General features: G+C 43.9%; 1 protein-coding gene across 2 annotated transcripts in view; it reads left to right on the top strand.

Annotated features, from left to right (window-relative positions):
• Window positions 1–23,122, top strand: part of LOC112559099 (dachshund homolog 1-like) — a 90,899-nt gene that overhangs the window by 62,791 nt on the left and 4,986 nt on the right. For both annotated transcript variants that reach the window (XM_025230024.1, XM_025230026.1), the window contains exon 6: window positions 8,549–8,770. In XM_025230024.1, coding sequence (XP_025085809.1) covers window positions 8,549–8,770 — 222 coding nt within the window. The remainder of the gene's footprint in view (window positions 1–8,548; window positions 8,771–23,122) is intronic.

Genomic DNA, 23,122 nt, shown 5'->3' with positions numbered 1-23,122 from the left:
AAATGTCTGTTGACAATAATTTATTCACAAGTGTATTACCTCAGCACACAACTCTTTCAACCTTGAATTTTTAAAAATCCAGCAACGTCTTTCCGACAAGCCTCAGCAAGGGACGTAACGCTCACCTCTTGACATTTTCGCACGCAAACATTATGTATATGTACATGACACCAGATACAATATACCCTACATATTTTACACATATACACCGCCCTTTATTGCTTTTATTTTCACACATCCTCCTTTGTTTTTAATATCACCACCTACTGACGTCACCAGCTGCACGTGTTTAACGTTTCTTGATATGACGTCATATCGATCTGATGTAGAAAGAAACGGAAGAAACGGAAACTGTTTTTGTAAGAGATGGAAGGAGGAGTATAGGAGATGGAGGGAGGAGAGGAGAACTGAGGGAGTGACGAAGGGCTGTAGAGCGGCTGTAGGGTTAGCTTACTTTGAAGATCAAAGCGAGGCTTTGATTGGCAGCCGTAAAAGACAGTTTCCTTGTCTTTGATAACTGCAGTTCTTACAAAAGCAAATAGGTCGTCCTGGTTTATTATTCTGTTTCTGTCTGTCTGTTTACTCGGGGCTACTTATTTCTACAGTTACTGCCTGTTATAAGCAGTTATTGCTTTTTGTACGCACTTGCGATTAGCTTATGAAAGTCTCACATCTCTGTAGGAGGCATGAATGTATTCCTTGGCAAAGGCTGGTAACTATATCTTCAGAAGGCTTTGTAACTGTATCTTTAGAAAAGGATAGGAGGAGGTTGTTGATAGAAAATGGTTGGCTGAACGGTCCACATACACACCCCACACCACACACACAAATCCTTAGAAAATTTAAGGGAGAAATAGATTCTACGTCTTATCACTGAGCGCAGTTCTGAATAAAATAGGTGATTGTCATGTAATAAAAGCTTCAGTATATTTTCAGGGGTAAAAGTATTATTCCACGTTTTCATAGAGGGTTTTTTCCCCTGTCCTAGATTTCGGTCAATGTTTTCCAGTCTGTGGAAATGCTCAGCTCATTTCTGCTTTTTAAACAGAAATGTATTTGTGGGCGAAAGTCTCTCTTTGTCTTAGTGTTATTTACACCAACAACCGTATAAGTAACTATAGCCATGTAGACGTGCAAATCAGTCCCATTGGTAATTTTTTACAGTAACTATTCAAAATTTGACAAACGATGCTTACCATGTATTAAGCAAAGTGTGTAAAGTCGTTCTTCATCGTCTGCTGCCTCAGCACATTGTGTTAAGGGTTTGAACCTTCTTATTCCTCATGTAAGGTTTAATACTTTCAAGGCTAGACAATAGTTTCGTCTTCGCTACTAAAGCACGATAACTGAAGATCATTTGATGAACCCGATGATCTCTACCTTCTGGTCACAGTATGCTTCCTGAGATACGATGTGGACGCCAACGGCTGTGACGTCACACGTTATTCGCGTGTAGGACGAGATTTTACAGGACTTAGTTTTAGCAAGTTGTCTAAAATAATTAAAGATAGTATTCCAACACTCTACCTGTGTAGGAAACTGCCCCTAGAACAGGTAAGCCCACACCGAGAGTAGATAATCTGATCCACAGGAGACTTTAACTTGTCAGAGCGGAGTTAATCTCCACTAACAGGTGGATTGGTCGCAACACCGTTAAGTGAAAACCACCTGGAAAGTTTGATGTCGAAAAAATGGAAAACCATTTGTGTCAAAATCACAAAAGGTCAGGGCCGTTTGCATGACATGTTTATGACCCTCTTATCTTAGAGCGCGCTTTGAGTCGCACGGCAAACTATCGATTCATTGGAAACGCGAACGGCCACAAACAGTTGTGGTTTATTTATTTAGCCGCAGGCATCTATTGCAGCATGCTTTAGCTCTGTTCTTCAACATCCAGCCTACCTGTCCCCTACATTTAGCTCTGTTCTCAAACATCCAGTCTACCTGTTCCCTACTTAACTTGGGTGAGAAAACAGTTGTGCCTGCAAGTTAATATGTCTACCTTGTTGTAGACTATCATTGTTGTTGCATATAGATCCTGCAAGCACAAAAAGTATTTGATTTTGTCAATTGTTAAAAGGAGCGGAAGAAGAAGCCGATATTTACCCTTAGCTTAATTTAGTCCCTTGGCCTATACTGGTCTAACATTCATCACAAGGACTTGACTAGGTTCACCAAAGGGTACGTGTTGAGCGACATCATCAGGTTTTGCTACCAAGCACCGATTGTACCAGTCCTTCATCGCTCCCGTCCTGCTCTACAGATGCAAAAGGTCGACTGATTGCTGATAGACAAAAACCATTCGTGACCAACTTTAAGAAGACTGCTTCCAATCTCCTACACGGAGCGCTTGACCACCGAATTGGTACAGAAGACGGTCGCCATCCTAGTGGTCAGCAGCAACCTCTTCTGACAGTCAAGCGGTCCAAGAAGGTCTGGCTGACCAGGAACGAAGCTCTAAGGGTGCCTTGGAGAGTGGGGGACATTGAGGTGAACGAAGAGAAAAGATTGGACTGTTGATTTTATGCAGACTTGATTATCGCTGCTGACGACACTCATTAGCAAACGATTCTTGTGGCGAGGGTGGGTAGCCGCTGTGTCTGTCCAACTTCTCGAGAAGATTTATCTGCGAATGTGTGGAATGCATGTTGGTGGGTTAAGGTGACTGTTACTTCGTAGATATATCTACCTAAAACACAACATTTATTGAGTTCTGTTTGATCTGGTGAATTCAGAAAAATAAATAGTATAATACTAGAAATATTAAATAACTGATATCTTCCTAATTCCATGTGTAACAGTATTTCGACGATAAAATTTGCATCATACAAGTAGCAATAGGCAGGAGAACAGTTATAGTAAGCCGATAATGTCCTTTTACGAAGAGACATTTTCAAAATAATATTGCTAATTTATGTAGAGGACCTATGATTTACAAGTTTTGAAGTGTGTGACGGTAGTTTTCAGCCAAACAAAGCTTGTGTTCCAGTAAGTTATAGGTCAAACTAGAGATCCATCATATTACTACACCCACAGTAGATAAATACGACACGTACGTCACTTACACGTCACCCATGCACCTCTCCCACGTGACTTTGTCTAAAGTCGCATGACAAGAAGATGTTCGTTTGACCCATTTCTGAATACATTATAAAGATAAAGTAAGTAAAATAACACGACTACTCGACATTTCAAGTTTTTCCCGCACTGAAGATACAGACAGTCGCGAGTGTCTGTGGATGGTCAGAACTATTTATTGACTGCGGACTGCACAGAGGAGTTCCAGGAGTTTTCTCAACTGCCACCAAACCACCTTCCTGCCTTTTGTCTGTCAACTTCAAAGACGCCGCAAGTGGCTGCTGACGCGGGGGAGACAGGTTTACGACAGGTAGCGGCGATAAGCGAGAGAGAAACATTTACTATCTGGCACGCAGCTTAGTCCCCGTGTCAGCTTCAGGTTAGCCCCCCAACACCGAGACTCGGGTGATTCTGTGGGGTACACGGGTGGAGGCCATGTTGCTGGACGACGCGATGTTGTGTGATGTCAACAGGGACAGACCGGAAGTGCCGAGTACAGAGAAAGCAACAGCTTGCAGACAGACTCAACAAATTTTTTACTTTCAAAAAGTCTTACAATCCACAAGTAATCAGGAATCGGAGTAAAAGACGGCAGCTAAATATGTACAAATAGATGATAGGGAGAGTTATCATGTCAGTAAATTATTTATTTACTAGTGCGACGACTGGAATACATACCAGACTAGCACCCAGACCCTCTTCAACTTGCCTAACTAATCAAATTTTCGCTTTGCTTTGTTTTGTTTGTTCCCATCGTTTATCAATAGCAAATTCATCGACACCTTTGCCCATCCTTTCCCACCTAACTGTTATCATTTCCGGCCTGCCGACTTGGGCGCACGGGACAGAAGCAGCCATCAGAAGGCCGACCAGGTTGTTTCATCGCACTTTACTTCAAACAAGCCGACAGTTTCCTCGCCTCCTCCTCCTCCTCTCTGATGCTCCGACCACAGAAGCAGCAGCTGCAGCGTGGCTGGCTGATACAGCTGTAAACTTCCGAGTGGAAATAACTGTAAACATGCTGACAGCTGTAAACTAGACTGATAAACATGACCGACTAAGGCAGCTGTAAACTTCCGGACGGAAGTGACTGTTGATATTACTGGTATGTACAGCTGTTGGCTGACCGAGAAAATAACTGTTCACATAACTGATGAAGACAGCTGTGAGCAAAGAGTCTCGAGACAGCTGCGAGCAAAGAGTCTCGAGACAGCTGCAATCTGAAGGAAGGAGTGAGACAGGAGCACAGCACACCAGCTCCACACAGTTTGTTGTCGTCGGTGTTCTGGGTGCACACCTTATCGCTGTTTGTGTTCATTACGAAAATTACTCGCCTGACCCCCGTGTCAGGTTCGTGCGAACTCTGGAGGTTGAATAGGGCTCTTGTATACAAGGGGGGTTCGACTCGCTCGTGGTACGCCGAGGGGAGGAGGGGAAGGTCATGTCGGTGCAAGTCACGCATGGCTGAGGTGCGAGCTCTGCACGTGATGTTCTTATCGTCAGAGCGGCAAGCAGTTGGAAGGCTAAATACTGGGGAGGGGGGAGAGGACTGGCATGTCAGCACATTCTCATGCCCGACGGAGTGAAAGAGACTGAGAGAGGAACCGAACGTCCTCGCTTCCTACTGTTGTTCTCTCGGCACAGCTGGCACCAGTCCATGTTTGAATGCTGCCCGGTCAAACAATCAGTCAAGAAAGATAACAAGAAGCTCAAAAATCTTGCGACGACAAGAGCAGGCAGGAGCTGGGAAGAGATAGTCCTGCCGAGGTTATGTTTACTGCACCAACATAGCAACATTACACGAGCATGTCGGGTGCCATGGTAAAAGCCAACAACACGGGGCTGCAGACTGGAAGCGAAGGTGAGCACCGTAACGAAAGATGGCGCTGCTTGCTGGGGCGGAAGTTGCTGCTAGCGGCCGGCGCGAACTGAGGATTTAATTCCAATCAGAAAGAGTGATGACTGTAACAGGCCAAATGTAGGCAGTGCATATTACCCGCAAGTCAACTGGGTTCACTTCTGTCTCGCACCGAATGGCGGGGAGCGCCATCTGTTTATACGTGAGCTGCACGCAACCTCAAAGCAGGCGGGAGAGCACCCCCGGCGTGTTTCCGTGATTTCATCTTGTTGCCTTTTGTAATGAGCTCTGATTGTCTTGTCTGCAAACACTATTTGCAGTCTCTGTGAGCCTTTGAAGCCGAAGCGAGTCCGAGACGGTGAGTTTGGCGAGTGTGCAGGGTGTGGGCACGCACGGTGAACACTAGTTCTCGTGAGGTATCCGGTCTCGGGAGGTGAGGGTGAGGGCGGCGCTTAATGAGTTGCACAGCTCAGGGTCTTCGGAGGTGAGCGCCTCTAGCGGCACGAAAACTTGTCACTGCGTTTGATGCTGTAAGAAACGGGGAGAGAGTTTCAAGCTTCCGTCAGCACTGCTGCTCATGCGTACTGTTCGTCCCCCCTCCTTGTCCTCGGTGACCTGTCGACTCGACCACAGAGCACAACTCTGGAACCTCTCTACAGGGCAGCACTGAAACCTTTCTACAGGGCAGCACTGGAACCTCTCCACAGAACAACACTGGAACCTCTCCACATAACAACACTGGAACCTCTCCACAGGGCAATACTAAAATTTCTTCGCAAAAAAAAAAGCGGCTTATTTATCTACTTGTTTTTGTCATGCTTTGTTTACTTGTTTTTCTTAGTTGCAAGTCGTGAACTAACCCCCCCCCCAAAAGTATGGAAAATTTCTGCATCTAGTGAGAATTGGAACAATCAGTATAATTAAACACTATAAAAGATTGTCAATAATTTAAAATTTAAGCCATCCTTTGATAGTTATCTCTAGATGCATCAAAATATGTCGAGGTTCTGAGCCATTCAATCTTGAACAGAAGTAGATTCCTGACAATCATTATCCGCGTCCGATCAAGGGTGTCAGCAAGAAATCAGACAGCCAGACGGGCTTTTGTTGTCAGCTGTTAAGACAGTTTCGGGCGTTGCTAAGGAAACTAAACAGTTGAAGACAAACTGCTGAAGCTAGGAGATCATTCCAGTCGATTTAATAAGCGCGTGTTCGCCACCCTGCTCCTCGCTGCACTGGGGGGAAAAGTGGGGGGGCATCTTGTGGGCAGGTCACGTGAGCTGTTGCTGTGTACGAAGTGCTAGTGAGGAAAAGCCCAGCAGGAACGAGAAAGTGGCGTTGAGTGTAAGTAGGCGAAGATATGCTGAGGGTAGGTGGGTGGGGCCCTGTCCCCTCCCAGCCCACGTTAGTCCAGGCCAAGTGGACGTCGGGTGGCTGGCTGGCTGGCTCCTCCCCACATCCAGCGGCTGAGGAACTCGCGCCTGCTACTCCACACACAGTCTACAACACTGTGGTTCCTTTCTCCGCCCAGCTCCTAGGCTCTGTCGGGCGGGCGGGTTTGAGGGAAAACTGATTATGTCATAACTTTGGTACATAGAACCAGGAGCCCGCTGGGAGCGACCAATAGACTAAATGAGCTACACCCGCAGATGGTCCACGAAAGCACTTTTATCCCTCACTTTGCCTCTGGGTAACGACAACTTCAAACGCAGGAAAGGCTAGATGGCGCTTCTCCTTGCTTTAAAAAAAAAAAAGCAAGAAACCGAGTTCATTTATGTCTCGCGTGAGAAGAAGGTCGTTCCTGGCTCGCGCACATTGAATATTTGCATCTGTGCTCAAACAGAAAAGCAATTTTCGCATAAAGATACCCCGCTGCTAATTTCGTCTATTTGGCTTGGGAGCGCTGAGCTTTTCTGTAGCTTTGATTCTTGGCCTAAGTGTGTTTAATTCCCTGCCAGCGGTTGATTTTTGTTCAAAGAGATAGAGAGAATGTTGAGCACAAATGCAGGTACCTCTTACTTCACTTCTAGCACAAGAAAAAAAAAAGCGAGCGTCTTAATTTAAATAGCAGCAGGGGATGATGGGGAAAGCACGTGCAAAACGCGAGCATTACAAAGTGCGGTGCGCTTTCCATGTGCACCGACTGTACCTGCTTCTCTATCCGTTCTCACTTCTCGCTCCATCCGGGTACATTTCGCCCATTACACCGCCAGCATGTCAAAAACAGCAAAGACAACCAAACAGCAAGAGCGGCAACCCGCAGGCAGGACGTGCACGAGTGGTCTCCGCGCGTTCTTGTCGCGAGATGAAATAGCGTTACAGTCGCGGTGAACGCGATCTTCGGGCTTTGTCGCGAGACTTGAACACTTTTATCACATCAGTGTTCATCAACCACTGCGGAGGATCAGAAGCAGACATTTTTTCCCCACACGTCCAGACAAGGCAGCTGACAGAACCTGTGTAAAATACGAACATCCCTGTCAAGATCTTGTCCGAGGACGACCCTCTCTCCCCCCATCGACCCTGTCTCCCCCAACACATTTAAGATAATTATTGTCTTTGAACTAGCATACACACAGAAATTTGCGCGTACACACACTAACATACACACTCAAATACATGTAGATAGAATAGGAGAAAGACGGAGGGGGTATCATGAGAAGGAAGGAGAAGGAGAGGGGAGAGATAGATAAAGCTAGAGACCTATTTGTAGAAGCCGAGTTTTTTAATAGAGTTTAGCGCTCTCAACTGCACCGACAGCTTTGTGTCAACAATGCACAAAAGGTGTCTTTTGTGGGCCGTATATGCGAGGGACAATCTCCGCTAGTGTTTCGACACTCAAAAGCCCTGCAGTTTGTGGGCGTCATAAAGTGTGTCACAGCCACAAACACCTTCACCATAAATATCAGTGTGACTGTAGCCTCCACGGTGTCTGCTGTCACTTCAAACAGCTGCTGTCTTCTTGTCCAAAGATGTCGCTGTTTGCTGTGTGTGTCTTTTACTGTGTTGTTGAGTGTTCGGTCTTCGCAGAACAATCCAGCGGGACGAACAAAGATTCAGTGACAAAAAAAAAAAAAAAAAAAAAAAAAAGAAAAAGAAAGAAAACTGATGATGCGATCTGTCAAAATGAGAAACTAAATCACAATAAAATGCCCTGTGCACAGCAGGATCAAGTGTTACATAAAGATCCCAGTGTTTAGCGCTTGCAAGGGGGAATAAGTGGTTCACAATGTCTAGCATGTGTCCAAACCGAGCCATTGTACTTCTCACAAGAATTCCCCATTTCCTCCCACTGATGTCATCAGAAGCAGAAAGAGGACAGTAGACGATGGTTGTCATTATTTGACTATTTGACACAATTTAAAAAAATTAGTACAGCTGTACCGTTTTCAAACATCTAGTGTCTTTTGTAAGCTAACATACACGCACGCAAACACACTTAAAAGACTTCACAAATACACAGGTGCACGCACGCAGGACATACCTACTCAAACATAGATTCCCGATTAGTGTCACTTAAAGCAATGGACGTTTACGCTCATTCTCTTTCAGCCAATAAGCCAAGGAACCGTCCAACCAACCAACCAACAAAAGACAACCTTTCTGTTGCAGAGCTGGAAGACAGCATGGATATGGCTGATGCATATGGCAGCAGCGCAGATATGGACAAGCCCACAGTCAGCAGTCAGCATGTGTCAGGGTCAGCAGGTCTGCTAAACGGTGATGGCTCAGGTATGCCGTCCATCGAGACACTGCTGCTCAACATCCAGGGCCTCATCAAGGTGGCCACCGACACAGCCCGCCACCGAGACACACAAGTCAGCCAGGACAGAGGTCAGACTCCTTATTAACGCATTTTTTTTTTCTCTCTTTCTAAACGGTTTCCGTCCAGATTCACAAGTATGATGAGATGAGATGAGATATGGGCATGCAGTGCAATTTTGTTCTTAGTTTACAGGGATACGGCATTCACCTGTATGTTGTAGATGTTACTGACCCCCAGTATATGACCCCGAATGTACAGAGCTTGGTCTTTCTTTCTTTGTGTTTGCCTACCAGTACGAACACAACTGCAATATAAGTCTTAATTTAATTTGTCAGAAACTTGACAAAGTTGTTGTCCGAGTGAATAATCTCCCCTCTTTTATCGCCGGTGCACTTCAAATCCTGCTTAAACCCGCATAGCTTCATTCTTTCTAACAAACAAAAATAAAGTAAAACAAATCGCTGTCGCACAATAGCCGACGCTGGCCCGTTAGTTGAGAAGAGCGAGTAAGAGAGATAACTTAATCAACAAACCGATTGTAAGGGGCGAGAACAAACGCACTATAAAGGAGTAATCACTAGACTGAGGGGACGACAACTCTCCCTCCGCAGAGAGACACCAGGTAACTCGAGTGCAATTTGTTCATTAGTTATGTCTCTTTTATGCGCTCGTCGGGCCAGGAGGAGGAAAAGCGTCTGGCGGTAACCGGAGAACTCCGCGAGAATTAATCCGCGCGCGAGTTCGCTGGAAAAGCACGTGCATACTCGAGAGAAAGCGGGCAGCAGCGGAATGGACAGATTCGAAAAGGCTTATAGAGTTGCTTTAATTATTGTACTCGCGAGCGACAGCGCGGAAGGGGCGAAATCAGTGCGAAAAATAAAGACAATCTTCTCGGCAGATGAGAACGTCAGCGACTTCTTTGTATTTCTCCGGCGCCGCCATCTTGCCCTCTTTTCTCGGTCTGCTTTGCGTTATCTCCCTTCACCTCACGTTGACATTGGTGTTTCTACAGTGAGTAGTGAGTAGTGAGCAGTGAGCAGCAGAACTTGTGCTGACTATTATGTTCGCGAACAATGTGTCGGTGCTTGAGTCCCTAAATGTCGTCCTTCAGAAAAACTTGCGAAGACAGAAAGTCTTTCAATTGTTTGTTGATTTTATTAATGGCTTATTGCAAAATGCAAACACACAAACGCACTCGCGCGCTCACCTACTCAATACCCATACGCATACCAGCGCGCTTACCCATAGACATGCGCACACACACACATATATACATGCATACACAAGCGTGTTGACATGAATGTAAGAGGACAACTCTAATGAGCTCATTAGCTAATCAGGATATTTGGTTTTGTAGATCGTCGCTGTCAGTGTCTGACATGTTTTATCATGGAATTATTTCCCATAGTCCGATCCAGAATATATCTTTGTGTCTGTCGCTGGCGGGTAGCATGAAGAAAGCCGGATTCGTTTTATATTTTTAACTCACACCTTTATAGCTTTATTTCTTGCATAATCCGAACAAAAATTTGCGAAATAGAAATGTAAAAAAGGCTAATCGCACTACACAATTCGCCTTTTTTCCCCTATCGCTCCATTCTGCCTCCAGTTGCAAAACATATTTTTCCAGTTGCTGAAAAAATCATGGTGTTATTTGGGACTGGAGTTCAACGTACCGAGAGATATAACAGATATATTAGATATAAAGCGGTCCCTTTGAGAGCCTGAGGAGAGCAAACTTCTTTTTATTTTCTTTTCCTTTTCACGAAATTCTTCGCCGGGTCTTTCTAGTGCAGGACTGTCTAAGCTTTTTGGTCTCTCGATTTGCTTCCATCCCTCTCTTTGTCTTCGCTTCTGTCTTTGACTGTGCATGTTGATCTGTTGCTATCTCACTTTGTCCTCATCTACTTTCAAGAAAACATAAAATTAGCCTCACCCTCCTCCCTAGACCACACCCTGTTGCCTTCCCGAGCACTCTCCTTCTTGTCGGACCTTAAATGGCGAATATTTGAGCTCATTACTGGCAAAAGGCGACTAGGAAGAAGGTAAAATTAAAATGCCCGAGCGCCAAACGCTAGTCGATCAACTTATTAAGTGGACGGCGCAACGTGCGAGGACAGTTGTTGGCCGCCTTGACAGCCATTAGAACCCGGATGAAACGATGGGTTGCGCTGATGGAAACTGAGGAGAGATAATTAACTAACTGGTTTATGGCGAACAGACGTTCAGTTATGTGTCCTCAGACTCAAAGAAAGGAATCCACAGACTTCTGCAGATACCTCGAGTCCACAACACGAAATCTCCTAAATGTGACACACGTACCACTAGTGAGAGAAAGAAAGAAAAAATAAAAAGGAAAATATGAAAGAATGAAAGCAGGCAGAGATGAAAAGTACGGAGAGAGAGAGAGGTGGGAGAACTAGGATGGAAGCACAAGCAGTTGCTTATACCCTGATTTTAAGTTTTACTGGTTCACAGACCGTGTATTCTGAATTAAACAGAAATCACACATTCGATCAACACCGAGAAGCAAACTATAAATTACTTGTAAAACTTATTTATCAAGAAAATATACATGGAATTAGACACTCTGTTGTTGTGATGCCGTATTAGGATAATTAATTATTGCTAGACATGAAAACATTACTGAATCATCTCTTGTCCAAACAAACAACAGATGGAGAAAGGCGAAATTCCCACGTGAACATGAATTGGTGCATTTAGTTATTACAGTTATTATAGTTAGTTATATCTCACTCCCTGCGAGAAACAGAGCAAGGAGTCTAGAAATCTATAGCATAGAAATAAATAAATAAAACTAAACAAAATGAAATAAACCTTGAGATATGAAAGGGATATTAGAAACTTTAATATTTTTGATGGCCGAGACAATATGTTGGAATGATTGATACACGAAAGACTTCACAAATAAACATCCTTCGATATTATCTGTGAACTCTGATTTGTTATAAACAGCAGGTGAACACCAACGTGTGAGGAGAACAGAATAAAATATATACAAAAATGTGGAAAACATGGCTGTACTAACGATAATCAACCCATAAACTATAAGATCCTTGCATTCAGTGATGTGGTTCTTCCACTCTTTTGTAACAATCCTATTGGACTTTTATTATTGATCATTTGAAAGCAAAAAGACCAAGAAAAATGTACCTTTAATTGTATATAGCCTTAATTAGTGATTCCATGAAGTGAATTTAGGAATCAGTAAATATGTCTCTAATGCCACAACCGTAACAACAGCTATTGGAAGAGAAATAAAGCGAAACTTCTTCTAGAATTTTATAAGTCTTTTGGAAGAAACAATAGGTAGTTGTAACTGGAAGAAGCTGCATTGAATACTGTTTTTAAAAGATGAGGGGTGGAGGAAAAAAGGAAAGGTCTGGAAGTAAAAGCCCGTTGCTGCGAGTGATGTGATCTGTGAGGGATGACGGGAAGTGTACGGCGGATGGCGGAGACATAACGGAGTTGACACCACTGGTCTCCAACAAATGGAAAGAGCCTCTCCTCCCAATTAGACAAAAATAACCCGCGCCCTGCAGACGCATTTACGAGCCTAGGAAACAGACATCAAGAGTGGAATTTAATTTCACTTAATGCCCAGAGAGTGTCTTTGGGGCTGCCAAGTAATTTCTGTCGCACAAATAGGCAAAGTAGCAAAACAAGGGAGGGAATTCAATTTCAGTCCGTGTGTTGAGGCGGCGACCGCCATGTTCAATGAAATGGTGGCCACGTGATTTTCAACGCGCGCAGGCGCCTGAGGCTGATGCCCGTGGCTGGCAGAATGTGTCTCACTCAGCCATGGGTGTTGGATGTTAGATGAGGGTTTTGACATCCCCGGGACAGCCTCTGACCAAAGAAAATGGCGTGAGAATGGTTGTAGACCTGTTCTGTGTGAAGGTTTTGCTTTATTGTCTCTAATCAGTATGTGCCCTGCTGCATGGACTGAGTGCACGCCTGAGTTTTGAATTCGCAATTACTTAGAGAAAAAAAAAATCCAGAGAGCAGGTCGCAGTAACATAATTAATTTCTTCAAGATGTGTTCGGCCACATGAAAAACCTCCCGTGATTCTTCGCGTTTGTGTGCGTGGAATGTCTCATCCTGGCGAGCCGCAGCGTGTGTGTGTGCGTGTGTGTAGGGGTGTGTGAGTGGGGGTATACTTTCTGAGTGGACACAAAATCCTGTGTCATGTCTTCTAATGTTATTGCTCCTGCTTAGTTCCCATCTTTATTGTCGACACAACAGAAGGTAACGCTCAGTGTAATGCTGTAATGTTTAGGAATTCAAGTTGCAAAGTAATATTTTCACTGATGTGTTAGTCTGTTTGTGACAATAGTTGTTTTGCTTTCAGACAGTTGATTAGCTACTGTCGAAATCGTCTGGTGGTTAGGACGTGTTAAATTTTTCTTTATAGTTTTGTACTTTTTAGGGTTGTGTTTGTAATGCCAGTAATAAACCAGTTACAGTCATATTTTAAAATATTTTATTAATACAATGTGTTCATAGTTCACCACGTTGAAATGTCAAAATCTTAATACAATTTAATTGACACGTTTCTTATCATTAGTCATCTAAATGCATGAAACAATTAAAAAACTAATTAAAAACGTCGTTTCATAATTTTTTTTGAATACTTCATTAGTTAATATTTGGATGATAAAATTACAGTTTCCTCCTTTAATAATTTTTGTTTTTATTTTTATATCACTTAAAAGGTCTACTTATATTCCATTTTGAGTGTAGTTCAAGCCATATTGATGAGGACCCGTTAGATCAAGAGTAGTTTTCAAAAGAATAAGTTTCATTGTATGTCTGCAATATTCTGAGGTGCAATATTTTTTGTGTCTTTCCATTCACTCTGTAGGTCATTTAAAAATGTTTGCTTACATTCGTTCATCTGAATACGATGACTTGGGATAAGAAGCGAGGAAGTCAGATATAAAAAAACCGGAGACGACATAGTCAGTTTTTTTTCTTTGGGTTAAAATCTTCTTACCGTTATTTTAATGTACACAAGACATGCATCATCTGGAGAGAATAGACGTAGTTACATGTGCAGATTAGGGCCAGTGTTGGAACATTCCCGGAGTCTGTCCCTCGCTAAGTCGTGATTCCAGTCTCAGTCTGCGAGAAAGCCTGACTTCAGACAGCCTTATTCCAAGGGAGGTCATTCAGTTGCCCTCTATTAGGGCGGGAAGCCGGGGCGATAGGATGCAGTGCTAAAAACCCTCGTGTACATTCAGTGGCGCACAGCATTAGCCACAATTTCATTTGCCGCGGTCCTTACGCCATTAGCTCTTGTCTAAAGGGTCCATTTCTCTGTTGTCCCGTAATCAGCAGCTCACTACAGCCGCTGGTGCTTTCTTATGCTTTCTTAGAGGCATCCTGGGTAAGAATTGTCGTCAGGGTGGATTGCTGGTGCACTCTAGATGCGGGTGGAGCCGATTGTAAGCACTTTTGCTGGAGAATGAACAGGATTTTTCCTTTTTTTGAAAAAGCGCCATCCCGTCTGTCTTTAGTTTGACTTTCTTGTCTTGTCAGACGGTGATGACGGTGAAGACCGACTGTAGAAACCAGTATTCTGCTGCATGCCAGTCACACCGGCCATATTCCAAGAGTAACTCAGTGTGAGACAATGACATAAGTGAAAACATGGCTGTAATTCAACTTTAGTAAATGCGAATGACACATATGAGAACACGGAGAAAAATATAAAAGCTTTCATAATCAATGGTAGTTAATGCCAAAGATGGCAACTGATGATTTAACATAGATGGTAGGACTGAAGGCTTCCTCCTTGTACAACAAGATCAACAGCAAACTTCACATAATTCAAATGGTGATGTGTGCGAAGGCGTTGTCTTTTCACCCACATTATCCGTGACTCAGGGCGATGTCATCGCAAGAAGGTGGAGCAGAGATGACTGACTCCGATCACAACTCATTTGTGGCTTCTCCAATGTTTTCGTTGAAATAAACTTCGTTCCTGGCCGCTATCACCTAAAATGCTCGCAAATTTTGTATAAGACAATACAGACTGGAGTAAAAGCAAATAACTACTACAAAAAACTACGCAGCTGCTATAAAAATATCAAACGAGAATCACAAGATAATTGAAATATTTTTATAATCATCTTAATTACATCAAAATAGTACGAAAATAAAGGCAAAAGAGTTGTGGGACATCTTCACTTGCGGCCGCTAGCCCCTGCCCCACTTCCCTCCCCTGCTTTGGTATGCCCCGGCTTTGGCTGAACCACTCTCCCCCAAAGCGAGGAAAATATAATCCACTGACATAAATGCTTTAACTTGAAAAGTTGCTAATCAAAACTCAGCAGTCGCGGAAAAGATGTTTCTGCTGTTTATTTGCAAGTTCTGTACAAACAAAGTGGAATTAAGTAAGTCCGACAACAGCACCCAACATTTCCATGAAGACTGCAAACTAGTCTGTCGCCACCCGACGGTCTGTTTCCCTTCCGTCAGGAGAGCGTGGTCTGTGTCTGTCGCCGGCTCTACGCCTTTGGGGCCGCCATTAGGAATCAGATCGAGGCTAAGGCCATTTTCCGCCCCACTCTCCTACAACCTCTCATCCTGACCATCATTACACCGGCTCCCCTAATACCCTCTACCATACACCCCATACCCACGTTCACCAAACGAGTGTCGGACGAGGGAGAAAAGCAAGAGGAATGAATAGAATGTGTTCCTGACAAGACAAACAATACTTGTTGCTGATAAATACTGATGAAGAGGCCAAAAAAACAGCGAGAACTACTAGTTTGATTCACTTCGTGGCCAGGTCTCTCCCATCAACAGCCACCACAGATCTGGCCCCATAACCAGGCCTCCAGACGACCGCGATGAGCGAGGAGACAAGTGTATTTACCTTTCGGTATACACACGCGGTGCTAATGCATTCCACACTGCAAGCGGCTGCTGAGGACAATGTGAGCTCTGCCTGTCTTACACGCAACATTTCACATCCCCCAGAGATTATTTTAAAATTTGTTTAGTTTTAATGCTGCCGGCTTGTATAATGTCAGCTGCACAACTATTAAGAAAACGTCGTGAGGAACAAACAAACCCAACTTTCTACCCCTGTTCTCCCTCTCACAAATAAATAAATAAACGATTTCCTAAGAAGGTGCACACAGCTCAGGGGGAGGAGCCTGCGATGTGTTCCTGCTGCACAGTGTCGTGACCCTGGGACGGTCTGCTAAAGGACAGTTGACCTCTCACCTCTGACACACGCCATTTTTCTCTGCTTGTAGATTGTTTACAGGATTGGACCTCTTGCTATAGTCTCTCACTCAGGACAACCCCACCAGCTCCCCTACCGGTCTAGCTGACCAACCTCTCTATGGATGGCCGTCCACACCTCAGGGAAGACGCCATTCACATTTGCGTGCAGAATGACTTTTTTAAACGTGGCAATCAGATCACACCACAACAGACGTTTTATATTTGGTTATTAGCAATCTACAGAGAAAGTTATGAAAATAGTTTGAGGACTTCTTTGTTTACTCCAGACAGTAACAAGTGGCGAGGACACGGAAAGTGTTCGTATAGAAGACATGAAAGATGCAGTACGGTTGGTTGCGATGTCTTCCACAGCAATTAGCCTTCGGAAACACCCCGCAGTTGGATATTGCAAAAAGATATACAAGTCTGTCTGCGAGTTCCACATGCTGCAGACCTCAGTGACAAGCGCATGAAATCAACAGGATATCATCAGTTTTATGAATTTTCCTCACTTTTTTTATGTTATCTGTTAAGAAAATTCACCTGTCGCTGACAAAACACACCTGTGGTTTCTTGAAAGCAGAGTCTGAAAGTTACTGAGTGGCCTCAACATTACATCTAGCAGTCTCAAAAACTCACAATTTGTTTTGAAATACTGAAAACCACGAACATCGGCGGTATTTTTATACAACACTCCAAGGCTTCATAATAGGTCTGCGCTATTTCAAGATTTAGATACTGTGGATGTAGAAGCGACTTGTATCCAACAACTGATCATGTAGAGGCAACCTTTGTCCAACAACCGTGCATGCAAAAGCAACTTTTGTCCCAACAGTTCAGCATGGGAAAAAAGTCTGCTTGTCTCCCCCTGGCGTAACTCTAGCCGGTAATAAAGCGCAGCTGCAGAAATCAGAAAGCAATTCATTCTGCGTACATAGTTTTGAGTGTCTTACTTTGCCTTTGCTGAGTTTATAGGCGTTAAAATTAAAAGACAAGGCCTAAAAACTTCACAAGCTGGCCTGCCTTGAAAGCCATCAGACCAGCTAACCCAGCGGGAAGCAACTCCTTAGCGAGGCGAATGGAGAAAGCAGAAGCCGAAAAAAGAGTTTTAGGATGCAGGGGAATGTAGAAAAACAAAATAAACAAAATGCGTATCTTCAGGTCGTTAGAATGAAACCCATGCTGAGCGAGTCTCCGACAGTAACCCTGGCCTCGACCTGCTCGCTGAAAGTGTCTTCCGTCAGTCTCAGGTCAGTCAATCTGTTGCCTGTTACTCGGTGTTTAGTTGGGGAATTTCATCTTAAAGATGGTCTGTCTGAGACCCGATACTTTCTCTGCAGACAACGCACCTTGTCTTCGAATTTCTTTTTTGTTTAAGTTTCCGTCTTTTGTGTCTTGTGAGTGTTGGAATTCATACACAATAAATTGTGGCACGTGGCTGTGGATGTGCACTGTGTTACCTGTAGACACCTCCCTGTTCTAGGGGTCAGCTTTACATGAGGGCGGCGCCCATCTCCTCTCCCTCGCTGTCATCCAACAGTCACTGTGGATGATATTAGCAACGATTTGCTGGACTTAGTGTAATGTAAAAATATTAGGTTTAAATCGAATTTAATGTGTTGTTAAAATTGTGTCTTATGGAAGGTACAATGGGAGGTTTTACTACAGTACTGTATTTACTTCACGAAGCAGTGCTGAATTTTGTTAAAAAATATGCTAAAGTATTTCACGAGAAAATGAACTGGTTTGGGTGCTCAGCATTCACAGAGTTTCTTGAAACAATGGTTTGCGTGCCGCGCAATAATATTGTGAGAGAGTCAGGCACGTGCAGTCTCACCTGCCCGCCCCACCCCGCCTCGCCAGGCCCCCGCCCCATGTCGTGTGTAGTCTCCACGCTACAACATGCTGCCTTCCATTCAGACATCCACTGGCTGTAGCTTTTTTTTTTTTTTTTTGGTTACTTTTTTGACCGGCGGAGGTGAAAGGAAGGGGGGGTTCACTGACTTTTCTGACCTTCTGACGGTTCTGATAGAATTCTTTGTTTTTTGGTCTGAGCTTTCATTTTGAAAGAATAGCATTACAAGCCAAACATTGAAGTACTCTGTATCTGTATCTTTATGCAACAAAATTATTATTTATTGATATTATTATAAAGCCTATAACATAAGCAAGGATATAAGTTACCGAATATAATAATCTCGTACAGATTCCTCCAACCCTTTTCATTTCTTCGCCGTCACTATCGTGTAGACTTGTGGTTCTCAGACTTTGGACCTCAATGTGAGGCTAGAAGATATGAGATGTCAAACCAGAAATCAAATAATACATTCCTTTATTTTGCCTCTTTTTACAGCTTATGCTGTTGCTATTAGAAGTTTTAGAGATAAGTATCGAATGACAGCAGTTATGAAAGCGGGGTTGTATGAATTTTACAAAATAAACGCTACAGAAAAGTTGTACAAAGTGATACGAAACAATTTTCGACTCGAAAGCCCTTCTCTCCCTTTCCCGAAGAGTATATGCACTTGTGTAGGTCAGGTTGAGTCAGGTCACGAAAGGTCATCACACCTAATCGCCGCCGACCGGTTCGCGAGCGTGATTGGTCTGGGCAAGACGGCGAGCACTTATCTGCACTCCCTGACCCCTGGCCGGCGCACGCGGTAAGGAAGACACGTCAGGGTGGATCGTCTGCCAATCTGGGCTGAGCTCAGTCACCTGGAAGCCCAAAGCAGTAATCGTCATGAGCAGTGTTGGTTTCCACCGGAACTCGGAAGAGGAGCGAGGGAAGCGAGAAAACTCCGAATTTCCCCGACAATTTATTTGGTGTGCGTCTGGGCAAGAAAGACTCTTTTGTTCTGAGCGCATCCCGCGCCCCTGGACCCTGCTCTTACAACAGTTGCGTACTTTTCTCTAATTTCATCATCTTCCTCGTTGAGATGAACTCCAAAGACCGCGCTACCCATGACAAGATCTGAGCAACGAAGTTCAGGTGAATGTAGGGGAGGGAGTAGAAAGTGGGGGACAGACAGAAAGGTGAGTGTGTAGGGTGGGGTAGAAAATACAGAGTAATTTTTTTGTCCTGTTTCTGTTGAGCAAAGAATAATGATGGTTAAGGTTAATGTCTGTGGTTAAGGGAAAGCCTACTGTTGGGCACAGACACGGAATCCAGCACTTGTAAATAAGTCGAATACAGGTAGTTCGATGTAGATATCTATGATAGATACCTGACTCCATGGATGGACAAAATAATCTAATATACTGATGTATTCACAGCCAAAAAAAAAAAAAAAAAAAAAAATAAATAAATAAAATAAAATAAAATAAAAATAAAAAGTCATCATTTTATAAAGAGCTTCCCCTGGTTACAGAAGACATTATGGCGAAAAGAAAGGCGCCGTAAGTTTATAGGTAAAGTTTATATGAAAGAAAGAACTTTGACCCATGTCAGTAGGTGTCTGTGTGCATTTTTATTTTAAAATACATTTGTCTTCTTGCTCAAAATTTCCTTGATCATCAAAGTAAACTGTCAGACTGAACATACAGCAAGCAAGCATGCACACAAACAGTAAATAAAATGTTTGCACGCACACTCCACGCATGAGAGCAACGTGCTTGTATATATAAAAAAAATCCCTTTTAATTCACTGGCTATCTGAGCACGCGCAGGGGGGAAAAAATCTGAGTAATACGGATTATGAAGAGAAGTGTAGACCTACTGACAGAGTAAGAGGCGGCCATTTGCGCCGTCTATCCTTGCACCAACAGACAATCAGTGTTTAAGTTGCATTTGGTCGGCAGACGCCGCTTGATGAAAACCTAGCGAAGCGAAGAGTTTCTCTCAGACAATCACATTTTATGGCAGCTTAGGCAGAGAGAAGAGGGGGACGAGAGAGAAGGAGAAGCGAGAGAGAGAGAGAGAGCATCTAGCAGCTCTAGGGGAGACCATATTTTGCTACCATTATTTTTCCATCAGAGATGGGCGTTTGTCATGTCGGATTGTCGGTAATTGTGGGGCGAAGACACTCACCCTCCTGATTGTCGTGTCATGGCGGTAAGAGTAGAGTGAAGGCGCCCGCACTCTTCTTGTCTGCCACCCGGTCTTACTGCACCACCAGTCTCACAGAAAGTTCTCACCTCTCTTCTTTTTGCTGATGCTGTAAGCAACAGCATGCTAGGGTTTGCTTCTGTCCCAACCGACAGCTATTTTCTTTCTTTCTTCGTATCTATTTTTCTTTCTTTCCTTCTCTCTCTCAGGTAAGAATGTGAAACACGATTCTGTGAACCATGAACTTACCCATGTATGAATAATGCCTTTTCAGACCATAATGCAAACCGGTACGGGTAGATAAGCTCACAGTTCGAACCATTATCGTCACAATTTGAAATTTTCTAACAATGATTGTCACAAGGGATGATTGCAATCATTATACCAAAAATTATCAATATCTAACCATGACTGCAAAGACCTGGCGATTGCTACACAGTAGTCCAAACATTCTGGAGCAGAGAATACTGAGCTACACATCAAGTGTCTGGTTGTCTGGCATCTCAGGCTCAAGCATGTCTCGCAGTCTTGTGAGGTCTGAGGGTCATCTCATCTGTAACACAACATTCAGCAACTGCAGCGCCTGCTACTGGAAATGTAAACAAACTTGAAAATACATAAAACTACATACATTGAAAGAGAAATAGCTTTACAAGTGAAATACAATGATCGGAACAAATGCTCACAGGACTGGAACAAACTACAAATGTACACGACAAGGGAAGGTGAATAGAACAAACTTGACAAAATATTTGTTTGTTTGTTTGTTTGTTTGTATGTTTGTTTCAGCATGCCGCTAACACTCCACACTAAACCTAGGTCAATTAGCAAGTGACTGATTACAAGGTTGCGGTTACACCTTTGCCGGCAAAATATGTAATTTGGTGTGTGTATATATGAGAAATGCTCGCTGCCCACAATATGGCAGGAAGTCAAGTGGCCATGATGGATGCTACCCGAGAACTCTCTATCACCATCACCAGCGGCTGGACTAATACCGAGAGAAGGTGAAGTTCACCTCACATGTTTTTCGCGCTGTTGGCAAGACCGCCAGACTGTGTCTGGATGAAGGAACAGGTCGCATGTGACCAGGAAAAGGACACAGTGGGAGAAACCTGACTGAAGACCACAGCGCCATCTGAGTGTTTTCCAGCGCCATTTCCTTCGGGCGGGTTCTGGACGGAGGTGTTGGTGGTAGAGGCTCGTTCAAGGAGGAGGAGCAGCAGAAATCATTTCCTGTGGCCTGCCTTTGTGCGGTGCCGGCCCCAAACTCAATCACTTCTCATAGCTCTAATGCTTTGCCTGCTACAGCCACCAGCCTCTTCATTGTTGAAATTATTGGAAAACTGTCAGCGAACTCTCATCCATTTTGAACCTTTTATTGCGTTTTTTTTCCCTGGTCCGGCCTGGTGGAGATTTTACAGTTGCAGAGAGAAGAAATGAGAGAAATTGGCCATTAACCGCTGAGATAATTCTACGTCATAATGGGCCGGTGCGAGAAACAGTCATTTACGTTTATTCTCGCTACAGCGCAAGAGCGGCTCGCTGAGGGATGAATGCAGGCATTGGAGCAAAGAAATCTATCAGCGGCCCGCCATCCGACCCGCCAGGCCCCTCATCATTCCCTCACAGTTCAACCCCACCAGCTCTCCGTCCTCAAATCCACGCCATATCAGACCCCAGGCAGTGGAGGCCCGCGGCGCCACCTGATTCATCTCAAAGATAAATTAAAGGGCAATAAATGTGAGAAAAGGGGCGATAATTTACCATTGAGCGGCTAAAGACAGCCCATGTATTCGACCGTAAATCTTGCCTGCAAAGCCAGCAGCGACGTATGACGTGTTAGGAAACAATGATATTTCACACTCCAAGACAGTTCCAGAAGTTCTTAGAAACTTGCAGATGGGAATTGCTTTCACGTACTTTTCCTCTTCCTCTTCCTTCTTTCATCGTAGTTTCTCGCCTTTACTTTCCAGTCAATCACTAAAAAAAAATCCATAAAAGGAGACTGAAAACTGAAAATTTCAAAGACCATCTCCCCTCACACACACCACCACCACTACCCTGGTCTGTGCTGATCTATCAGTACGTGCTTTGTTGTAAGAAAGAAAGAAAGAAGGAAAGAAAGAAAGACTTGATGAATAGCTTTATTCGTGTCACAAATAACAGCAGATCAAAGTACATAAAATTCTTCAAAGCCATTTTTTTTGGCAATGGAGAAAGGGTAACTACTTTCTCCAGTGGAACATAACAGCATCATCCAATACAATAATATTATGTTCCAACATAAAAAACACAAGCACGAGCACACACCTATTCTAAGAAGGAAGCATACTAACAAACGAACCAGAAAAAATCTATACATACCCTTTCTGCATGCAAACAGATTTCAATAAAAATGTTTTTAACAGCTGGAATATTACTGTCAGATACACTATTGACTGAAAAGGAAAATAAAAAAAGAAAGAAAGGAGACAGAAAAGGAGGCAAATGAACAAGAAGAAGGGGGAGTATTTAGTGACTGGAATTATTAAAAACATTGAAAATAGCGATTTGCTTTTTGCGCGCCATGAATGCCAAATGAAGTCGCGGACCTCTGTGGCCAGCGAAGGTGATGGCGGTGACAGAAGAGAGTAGTTTCCCCTGCAGTCTGACATAATCTGCCAGGCAAGGGAGACAATGTTTTACCCTGTCCCTGCACCAGTGCCCAACAGCACCACACGCCCAGGAGTTCACAGAAAAGGTCAGTGTGGAAGATTTACACGGGCTGTGGATTACGAGAGGTTATGGACTTGCAAAATGGAAGTTTTAATCCGGGGCCTAGCGAGCATCCCAGTGCAGGCGGCTCCAGCCCCTACATCACCGCTCTTGTCGTAAAGCCTAATCCACTGGGACGGCGAGATGTAGCTGGGCTTTGTGGGTCTCTCTCACGTGACTTAGATCGTGATGGTGAGGGGTTCATCGTGTCTAAACTGTCTTGGAGTCGACGTTTCTCAATGTCAATGAAAATACGAGTAGCCATATTTATACAGGTTCTCGCTGTATGTCTGGCCATCCTACCCTGACTTAGGCCCGTGTGGATGTGTCGGACCAGAATGTGTTTGCTGACAT

The sequence above is a fragment of the Pomacea canaliculata genome, linkage group LG3 (assembly GCF_003073045.1).
Source record: "Pomacea canaliculata isolate SZHN2017 linkage group LG3, ASM307304v1, whole genome shotgun sequence".
Lineage (NCBI taxonomy): Eukaryota > Metazoa > Mollusca > Gastropoda > Architaenioglossa > Ampullariidae > Pomacea > Pomacea canaliculata.
The sequence above is the reverse complement of the archived record's forward strand: the minus strand, read 5'-3'. Positions and strand labels throughout refer to the sequence as shown.